Source organism: Hyperoodon ampullatus (assembly GCF_949752795.1).
Source record: "Hyperoodon ampullatus genome assembly, chromosome: 19".
NCBI lineage: Eukaryota > Metazoa > Chordata > Mammalia > Artiodactyla > Ziphiidae > Hyperoodon > Hyperoodon ampullatus.
In genome coordinates, this window is record NC_136932.1 from 50,539,949 (window position 1) to 50,550,836 (window position 10,888).

At 47.9% G+C, this 10,888-nt stretch overlaps 1 protein-coding gene across 1 annotated transcript in view; it reads right to left on the bottom strand.

Moving 5' to 3' along the window:
- Positions 1-6,967: 6,967 nt before the first annotated feature.
- The window catches only part of RAD51D (RAD51 paralog D), a gene marked incomplete at both ends in the record, with an annotated part of 14,746 nt that continues 10,825 nt past the window's right edge, over positions 6,968-10,888 (bottom strand). The window contains 5 exon segments of the mRNA XM_079725091.1: positions 6,968-7,051; positions 7,221-7,385; positions 10,150-10,220; positions 10,345-10,360; positions 10,362-10,436. Coding sequence (XP_079581217.1) covers positions 6,968-7,051; positions 7,221-7,385; positions 10,150-10,220; positions 10,345-10,360; positions 10,362-10,436 — 411 coding nt within the window.

The window sequence follows — 10,888 nt, forward strand, 5'->3', positions numbered from 1 at the left end:
CCAGCCATTCATCAGCTAGCTGTGTACCTTTCACCTAGCTGTGTATCTTTATTTCTGAAAGGTCTTTGTGACCTGTGATTAAGGCACAGCATTCCCCACCCAGTCTCTCCTTCTCTTGATGTTAATTATTATCATAGAAAGTTAATAGGTCCAGAGCAAGGGATGGGGTGAGGCCCAGAGATGTCTTTTTGTAAGCTTAGTTCTTAAGCTGAGTGCTCAGTTCCGAAAGGGAGTGCACTTAAGCCACTGATTGGCCTAATAATTGGTGTCAGAATTCATGATATCCTTGTGGATTTTTTCTGGGCCCTCTGGTCCATATTAGAGCTAAATCATTGGAACGCTGCTAAATAATATGCACGTCGCCAAAGCGAGGAGGGCTCAGAGCTGCATTTACCCACACTCCTCCTTTCTCCACCTTTAGTATTATCACCATCACTATTTTTCATCTTTATCGTGCCCTTCCACAGAGGCACTCAATAATGTACCCATTGTGCAAGTAATCTGAAATCCTTTTCAGCAAGCAATAGTATTTAGTACTAATAAAACACTAGTTTGTCTACCAAGTGACATATTTATAGGAGCTGTTTACGTTGATGTATTTTTATTATTTCTACTCATTTGCTAAGTACTTTCCAATACATATTTATGAAGCACATGCCTTTCCCCAAACAGCAGTGAAAAAATAAATCATATTATTTCTTTTATTAGTAGCAGCGTAGCTTATAAGTCCTAGAGCCCTGATTTTTTTTACTTTTGGCAACAGCATGAGAAATTAATGGTGACTGAGCACCTACTATGTGTCAGACTCTGTGAAAGGCACTTTACATAAATTATCTGTTTAATTCCCCTGAGGCATATATTTTACCAATAAGGAAAAGGTAATTCCCCTGCAACATACATTTTACCAACAAGACAAAGACATTACCTTGTCCAAGTAATTCAGCCAGAAAGGACCCAGCAGGGTTTTGAACCTAGATTTTCCCGATTCCAAAATCCCAAATCATCATTCTACTTCACCAGCTCTTAAACTCTCCAGACCTAATAAATTTTGCAAAATATAAAGTATTCCTTTCTGAGAGAGGTTGTGTAGGTTATCCCAGAATGGAACAGGAAGTGATAAATGGACACAGGATGCTAACCCCAATTTTTCTATCGGAGGTTATTCTCCGAGGAAATTATTCCCTAAGAAATCAGTGGTAGGGTGTTTCCAGTACAAGAGTTCGACTCATACCTGGAGACAGTACTGGCTACAAAGTTTTCAGGGCACAGTGCAAACGTGGGACCCTTGTTCAAAAAGTATTAAGAATTTCAGGATGGCAACCGGGGCATTAAACTAAGCACCAGGCTCTGGGCAACTGCACTGGTCACACTTGAAGCCAGCCTTGCCTGAACAGGACGCTGTCACTAGTTTCTCCAAGGCATCCTAAGCTTTTCAACGATGTGAAATAGAGTGCCTATTATTAATATTGGATGCTATTCCACAAGATAGTATGGAAAAACCTGAAAGAACTTTTTGGCCAACCCAATATATGGCTGGGGAATTATTTGGTGTTTTACATAAGCTATATGACCCTAAAGCAATTCTATGCAATAGGTATTATTTTCCCCATTTCCCAGTGGCTGAAACTAAGGCTTAAAGAAGCTAATTCATCCAATGACATACAGTGTCAGAGCTAAGACCAAGTTACATGAGATGAAAATCTTGCTCCTTGACTTTGTATACTTTTCAGCATACGCCCACTGTCTTCTGGCAAAACCCAGGCTTATATTGAGACTATTACAGCCAGAAACTAAAGAGGCAGCAAAGAGCTAGGATTCAAAGCCTACTCATGGATTCAAGCTTGTGCAGCAGCTGAAGTGCACTTGTACAGCTCTGGGATGCATGGACCTTCCACTGGCTGGGAGAGAGAATTCTACACGTCAAATGGAATGGCCAGTACCTGGCCTCCCTCTCCAGGATAGATAGGAAACACACTGAGGTCCTTACCTTCATAAAAGGTAACTACAGGGAAACTACAGCATCTTACTTAATGATAAAATACTGGAAACAGGGGCTTCCCTGGTGGCGCAGTGGTTGAGAGTCCGCCTGCCGATGCAGGGGACACGGGTTCATGCCCCGGTCCGGGAGGATCCCACGTGCCGCGGAGCGGCTGGGCCCGTGAGCCATGGCCACTGGGCCTGCGCGTCCGGAGCCTGTGCTCCGCAACGGGAAAGGCCACAGAAGTGAGAGGCCCACGTAATGCAAAAAAAAAAAAAAAAAAAAAAAATACTGGAAACAGCTCGCTAAAATCAGGAACAAGACAAGGAGGATGGCTATTGTTGCTTCTATTCAACTTAGCACCGGGGGCCTCCCTGGTGGCGCAGTGGTTGAGAGTCCGCCTGCCGATGCAGGGGATACGGGTTCGTGCCCCGGTCTGGGAGGATCCCATATGCCGTGGAGCGGCTGGGCCCGTGAGCCATGGCTGCTGAGCCTGCGCATCCGGAGCCTGTGCTCCGCAACGGGAGAGGCCACAACAGTGAGAGGCCCGCGTACCACAAAAAAAAAAAAAAAAAAAAAAAAAACTTAGCACCGGAAGTTAGTCTAGCCAGTGAAATAAGACAGGAAAACATGAGAGAAACATCTTTCTAAGGGTAAGCTTGGATGAATAATCTACCTAGCTCTAATTTAAGCTCCAAGCGTCACAGAGCCTTCTCCAATGCCCATCCCCAGCAACTGGACAGTTTTAACTCTCCCCAGTGCAACTCCATGCCAGAGCACAGTAAAACCTAGTTGGGATGTGCATCTAAATCCTTTACCTCCTGGGACGTCCCCCGCGGTCCAGTGGTTAAGACTCCGCACTTCCACGGCATGGGGAGGCGGGTTTAATCCCTGGTCGGGGAACTAAGATACTGCATGCCGTGCCAAAAAATAAAATAAAATAAATCCCTTACCTCCTGCTGGCTCCCATCTCAGGCACACACAGACCCTGTTGTTTTTCATTCAGCTTTATTTCCCCCCAAACCTCCGGTTCACCTTAATACCAACAATTATCTCCCTTCTTTGAGTGTTTGTCATTCTCTCCTAACTTCCCTACAGGAAATCGGAAAGAGCTGAGAAAGTAGATCTCTGATCCAGCTTTTACGGTGAACAAAGATAAAAAGAGGTTGGGATGGGTAGCCTTGGTTGCTATCGGGGCAAAATACAAAGAAAAAATTAATTGAAACATTCACATAGTCATAGCCGAAGGCAGCATGAGGATGGAAAGCAGGGTTTGGAATCAGACAGATTCAAGTTTGGGTTCTGGAGCTGCCCACTTATTAGCTTTATGTCCATAACCTCACTGGACTCCCATTTACTGTCTGGAAGATGGAAGGCTTTCTGAAGCTCTAAATGAGATGTGGACAAAGGGCCTAGGCACATGTGAGCCTCAATACACTTGCCTCCTGGACTTTGGCAGATACTAGCGGTTGCCCACCCAACGTCCAGCTCCTCCACGCACACTTCCTCTTTTCTAGTAGCATCCCCATTTTCTTTTTCTTTTTTTTTTTTTTATGTGGTACGCGGGCCTCACTGTTGTGGCCTCTCCCGTTGCGGAGCACAGGCTCCGGATGCGCAGGCTCAGCGGCCATGGCTCACGGGCCCAGCCGCTCCTCGGCACGTGGGATCCTCCCGGACCGGGGCACGAACCCGTGTCCCCTGCATCGGCAGGCGGACTCTCAACCACTGCGCCACCAGGGAAGCCCTTTTTTTTTTTTTTTTAATAAATTTATTCATTTTTATTTTTGGCTGTGTTGAGTCTTCATTGCTATGTGCAGGCTTTCTCTAGTTGCGGCGAGCAGGGGCTACTCTTCGTTGCGGTGAGCGGGCTTCTCATTGCGGTGGCTTCTCTTGTCACGGAGCACGGGCTCTAGGTGCACAGGCTCAGTAGTTGTGGCTCGTGGGCCCTAGAGCACAGGCTCAGTCATTGTGGCACACAGGCTTTGTTGCTCCGCGGCATGTGGGATCTCCCCGGACCAGGGCTTGAACCCGCGTCCCCTGCACTGGCAGGCGGATTCTTAACCAAGGCGTCACCAGGGAAGCCCAGAATGACTGCTTTGATGAGAATGAGCTTAAAGACAAAACCAACACAAAAGGAGAGCACAGCGGAAAGATGGAAAGGCCCCACGCCACTTGATGAGCCGCCAAATGAGCCAACCTTGTACGTTGTGTTACTAGAGATAACAGATGTTATTGTTTAAGGCTCTTTCAGCCAGGTTTCATTACTTGCAGTGGAGAGCAGCCACAATGATACATGGACCTTGAGCCTGAGAGTCTTTGGGAGTTCAAGTGCCTAACAACAGCCATCAAGTGCTAGCACATACATAGTAGGGACTCAACATTAACGTTGTGTAATATCAGACCAAGGACATACAACAGTCCTCTGTAGAAGGATACGTAAAAAGACACTCTGGGGGGACCTCAATGACTAGATCATGTGAAAAACATTCCTGCATTTCTCCTTTGCCTTTAAAATGCCTTAAAATCCACCCATTTGTATATCTAACAATTACCGAGCTCCCAGACTGTGGAAAGAGCAAAAGAAAAATTAACGTGGGAGCCCTTCAAGGGGATCTTGGGCTCATGGGCAGACAGTAAGACAAGTCTGAGTGGTACAGGATTGTGATGTCTATCTAGACCCCAGCTGAGGCATAAAAAGAGGGAGGATGTCAGGGTGGGTGTGCACCGACGCAGTCAGGGCTGGGCGGAGGCAGACACGTAAGCCAAGGGAGCAAAAGGAACGGAACGTGGGCAGGAGGGCCAGCCCGGCCCCAGGCCTGTTAGGGGAGCCTCACAGGGTGGCTGGCCTGGAGCGGAGTATGTGGGCTCAGCGTGAGGATGAGGTGAAGCCCCGGTCTGAGAGCAAGGCCAAGGAGGAAGCAAGCTGTGAGGGGCAAAGTCCTGCAGAAATGTCACGGGGTGGGCTGCAGCAGCAATGAATGGAGTGCCTTCCTGTGGCCAGAGAGGCTACCTCGGTGAGGCTGTGTGGCTGGAAGAAGTCCCCACTGAGCACAGAACTGTGCTGATTGGAAACTAAAGGCAACATGGACACAGAGTGCTGGCTGAGGAATCGAGAGTCCTGGGTTCCAGCCCCTGTTCTCTCACTGGGACTGTCATTTCTCCTCTTTGGGCCTCAGTTTCCTTCTCTGTTAAATGACAAGATGGGGCCTATGATCTTTACAGGCCTCTCAAACCACACTATCGTAGGGTCCTGAGTCAAGGACCAAGCAGGCGACACCATATATGGGAAATATGGCAGATCTGTCTGGGGCAGAGATGGTAACCAGCCTCCACCTTGAACGCCAGTTCCAACTGACTGCTTGTGGCTGCCTGGAGTGCCGTGTGGAGAAAAACTAAAACTGCAAAGCACTCTCTGAGCTCTGCCAAAAAGAATGCTTGATTGATTGGTGATGTCTGCGTGGGCTCAGGATGCCCAAATGGTACAAGTGACAGGGATGTGCCAGTCCCAGCTTAATGTTTTGTTTCCTACTAGGGTTGCAATTATGCGCCAACCGCTCCTGGTGTAAGGATGCTGAAGATTCGTTTCATCTGGGAGCCTGTGAAAGCAGCAGCGCCAGGGTTCCTCCTCCAGTCTACAGCTTACCAAGCCTGTCCTCACTCAGGCAGATACCATCAGGCTGGTCTGCCACTTGTTCCCAGTCCTCCAGGCTTCTTGCTTTTATCCCTGCTGTTCATCACCTCTAAATGTCATGTCTTCGGCCTGTAACTCTGACCTCTCTTCCTGCAGCCAAGCAACTAATTAATTACACGACAGGCTCTCAAACCGAGAAAGGCAACCTTCCTTTAAAAATTGTGGTCAGTGAACAATCCTTTCTCTCCTTTGTCTTTTATTTCCTTCCCTCGTGTCCTCCTCCCCACCCAGCCAGAGTTATAGCTTGCAGAGGGATGACCACAGTGCCCGTAACAGACAGGGGGGTTATTTCATACACCAGGGCACCAGGCTGTGGTACAGCTGGCAGGAAGAGAGGGGTAATTATATTGCATGTTGGAGCCACCGGCAATGAATTTCTACATAAAGGACTAGACTTACCATGTATTATTTAAGCCAGCATCAGTTTTCCCAGCTGGTCTATTTACTGTGCAAATTCTCCTCTGTCTGTTTATGGGCAAGGCCATGGTTCAGCACCTCTGGTTACTCAACACTGTGGAGGGGCCTCACAGGGCACCATGCACGTTGAACAAGTGGCTGGATTCATGGGGACCAGGTCACATCTTCCCTTCCTGTTAAATTATATTCCTGGGACTGCAGTGAGCTCCCAGTCTCACCTGGTCATGGTGATGCATGCAGGTTTGTGAAACCAAATGAGCAAGACGGAAAGAGGAATAACCATTCTTTGGGGCCTCACTAGGGGAAACTGAAAAACCACCTTCCTCGGGGAAAATGGATGGCTCTGGGGCTCAGAGAATTTCCTCTGTATGTTTTTAAGATCAGGACCTAGATAAAGAAGAGTTTTGCACTTACAAGGTTACTTCCACCCGGTAACTCAAAGAGAGAGTTAAGAGAAAGGGAGCCCCATCTTACAGATGGAAAAACAGAGGCAAAAAAAAAAAGAAGAAGAAGAAGGGAAGCAAAGGCAAGCTAGAGGCCTCAGACTCGTTCACTGTGTTAGGATGGAGTGCAGTACGGCGATGCACAGGGTTATCTGTCCAGGCACCAGCATGCCTCTTCAGAGACGCCCAAGACGCTGAATTCGGCACCTTCTGGAAACATACGTGGTAGACACAAGGGAGGAAAACCTGGTACCAGCATGAATTTCTGGGTCCTTCCACAGTAGCATCCTCTCTAGCCAGTAACACTGTGTTTCCAGAGAGAGGAGCTAAGGACTAAGATGTCTGCCCAGCCCGAGAGCTTCTCTGCAGCCCCAGGGGCTGCCGGCAGTGAACGGCAGGCGTTACTGTGCAGGAGGGTTTGTCCCAGTCAACAGCAAGTCACGTGTGATCTCCCTGTAATGTTGGGCTCTGCACTGGAGTCCCCCAGGTCCCAATGTCCACCATCTCCTGGAAACCTGTTGGCTGGAACAAGACAGGAGGGGAAGGTGAGTTTTTGAGTTGAGCAGCCCAAGTGGGTACCCTCTTTGGCTGCAGGGTCTCGGTATCCAGAAGCTCCTCGATGAGACATCTGTGGGCACAGAAGCCACCCTCAAGGGCCCAGATTCCTGGCTTTCCCCTGGGGCCGGCTCACCAGACGGGGAGATTTGGTCAGACACGCCATGCGCCAGCTGCCTGATGCTCCTGCACCTTGGCCGGTGTCCAGGAGAAGCCGGGTGCTGGGCACAAAGCTCCAGGAGCGTCCCAGGGCAGGTTTGAGCTGCCCGCTGTCCCTGTCTCGGGTCATGTGATTGGTCACCTGCGGCAGAAAGAATCAAAGGCTTATAGATCCGTAATGCTGGTACAGAGGACATCTGCTCCTATGGCTTCATTTTACAGATGGGAAAGCTGAGGCCTAGTACAGGGAAATGACTTCCCCAAGCTTCCATAATTTATCAACGGTCTGGAATCAGAACCCTGGACTCCTGACTTGCGCAGAGCTCTTGCCACTAAACCACAACGTCCCAGGCTTGATTCCAATAAAAGGTAACGGGGCATGTGTCTGGGAAAAGCAGTGTTGTCCGCTTAGGCCCACTACAACCCCAACACAGCCATCGGGCATCCTGAGACCACGTGCACCCACCCCTTTGTGTCAGGGTGTGCATCTGTGTGTATATGTGGGAGGGGTTTTAGAAAGGGGGATCCTAATTTGGCCGGTCAACTCTACCCTGCCCAGGCTAGTCTCAAGTAAGCAACGCCAACCTCAGTGCATACGCTTGAGGTTACTCCCTGCTCCCCATCCCACCCCTGGGCAGAGGTGTGGCTTGTTCATCATTGAATCCCTGCTGCCTAAGCCAGAGCCTGGAACATAGCAGGTGCTCACATACATCCTACAGTCTGGAGAGGGAGGCCTTGGGACCCAGTATAAGAACAAAAGGGACTTCCCAGGCGGCGCAGTGGTTAGGAATCCGCCTGCCAATGCAGGGGGACATGGGTTCACTCCCTGGTCCGGGAAGATCCCACATGCCGCAGAGTAACTAAGCCCAAGCACCACAACTAATGAGCCTGCGCTCTAGGGCCCATAGGCCACAACTACTGAGCCCACGTGCTGCAACTACTGAAGGTCACGTGCCTAGAGCCCGTGCTCCACAGCAAGAGAAACCCACACACCACAAAAAAGAGCAGCCCCTGCTTGCTGCAACTAGAGAAAGCTCACGCGCAGCAACGAAGACCCAACGCAGCCAAAAAAAAAAGAAAGAACAAAAGAATAGAAGAACAAATCCCCTTATGCTGCTGGTAGGTGCACAAAAACTATAACCTTCCTGGCAACTTGGCAATGTCATATCTAGACATTTAAAAATATGTTTGTCCCTGACTCACTGATTATACTTTTAGGAGTTTGAGGAAATACGAGATATGTAAAGAGATTTAGGTATAAGGATGTTCACTGTAGTGTTTTTTTTGTTTTTTTTTTTTTAGATTTCAAAATTTCAACTGAATTTAATCTACCTAACTCATAGCAAGGTGGCTACTTTAGGAGGAGTGATCATTTCAAGGATATTTCTCTCCATTCCAGGTTCACTGTAGTTTTATTTAAAATAGAGAAGGGACTTCTTGGTGGTCCAGTGGTTAAGACTCTGCCCTTCCACTACAGGGGGCACAGGTTCGATTCCTGGTCTAGGAACTAAGATCCCACATGCCTCGCAGCACAGCCCAAGAAATAAATAAAATAAAATAAAATAAAATAAAATAAGATGGTGTAGTATAGTTGGCCCTTCGTATCTGTGGGTTCCGCATCCACAGATTCAACCAACTAAGCTCAAATCCACAGTTGGTTGAATCCACGGATGCAGAACCCACAGACAGGGAAGGCAAACTGTATTTACTGCCTGGTCCTTTAGAGGAAAGGTTTCCTGACCCCTGTAACATAGGTATTAAACAAAATAATACATAGCTGCTAAAACTGGCATTCTTAAAGCATCTATTAAAAGACATGGGAAATGGTGGTGTGTTTTTTGTTTTTAACAAGATTACAGTTTAGTTGGAAAGTTGGTTAAAAGTATATGTATATGAAGAACCTAGGGGTAAAACGGGAATAAAGACACAGACCTACTTGAGAATGGACTTGAGGATATGGGAAGGGGGAAGGGTAAGCTGTGACAAAGCGAAAGAGAGGCATGGACATATATACACTACCAAACGTAAGGTAGATAGATAGCGGGAAGCAGCCGCAGAGCACAGGGAGATCAGCTCGGTGCTTTGTGACCGCCTGGAGGGGTGGGATAGGGAGGGTGGGAGGGAGGGAGATGCATGAGGGAAGGGATGTGGGAACCGATGTATATGTATGACTGATTCACTTTGTTATAAAGCAGAAACTAATAAAAAAAAAAAAAGCAGCTATACTCAATAAAAATTAAAAAGAAAAAAAAAGTATATGTATATATGCAGAGAAAAAAGATTCTATGGAGGTATATAAAAATATTAATATGGTTTCTGTGGATGTGGAGATCGATTACATATTTGACTCTTATATTTAACTATTTTTTACCCTCTTTTATGAGAAGCATGCAGACTTTTAAAAAACTACTCCATAAGCAGAAAAAGTTACTTTAAAAGCCAAAAGATCCCTTTCTATGAAGCTCTGGAAAAGGCAAAACTATTGGGACAGAAACCAGATCAGTGGTTGTCTGGGGCCGGAGGATCTTTCTGGGGTGACAGAAATATTCTGTATCTTGATTGCGGTGGGGTAACAAGGCTGGAGATGACTGTATCAAACTTCAAACAAGGAGAAGGTTACTCTGTATGAATTATACCTCAATAAAACTGACTTAAATAAAGTAAAAAGAAAAACAAGACTGTCCCTGATCCCTTGGCTATTTAAGGTCCGATCCCCTCCCAGTCTGGTGCTCTAGATGACCCAGGGAAGTTGGGCTATGGTCCTTTCCCAAAGGGCCACTTTGAGGGTTCAGAAGCTGCTCTTTAAGGGAAATAAAGAACTGTAACTAGAAAGAACATCTCCCCACTTGGTGAAGCCCAGGGACCAGAGTTAAGGCAAGGATGGCTGGCCAAGCCCACTTCCTCACCACCAGTGCCACGCTGAGGTCCCGGGCCAGAGTCTTCAGCTCTCGGCCCAGCTGCATCATCAAGGCCAAGCCTGGGGAAGAAAAAGCAGAGAGGGTGGGCAGCAGGTCATCGGGGACCAGGCTGGCCGGAGACAGGACTCCAGAGCCGGGAGGCAAGATCAAGACCCCAACCCTGGGCTCTGCCACACCACTCACCTTCCCTCTGCTGACCCTCCCAGAAGTGGGGCGACCACCGCAGTGACCGAGTCCACAACCACCACCTTCAGAGTCCCTGAAGAGCTGCTCACCTGTGGGGTTGATGGGAAGCAGGTGCCATGAACCAGGTGGCCTCTAGGGGGCGACCATTACCAGACAAGCCTGCTCCTCTTCCAGAAACTGGTAAGAAATAACCTCCCCCCACCCCAAATACAGCTGGGCATGTATGATGGAATTTCAGAAATGTCTTTTTTTTCCCACCCTCATTTGTATGTATAACTGATTTATACTGAAGAATTGGGTGGAAAGAGAGAGTTTAAATCACAGGACATCACAGATACCCTAAAATAATTAAATTTGAGAAATCCCTGCTCAGATCCTATGGTCCCCTGGGTCAGGAATTTTCTTAGTAGAATCTTTCCTCCTTGTGGCCCAGTCCCCCATCATCTTGTCAGGCTCCCTTTTCCCTCTCCTGCTTACGCCCCAAGTTCCTAACTTCCTTTGCTGAAGAGGTCAGCCTTCTCTTTACTTCAGTCTCTTTCCA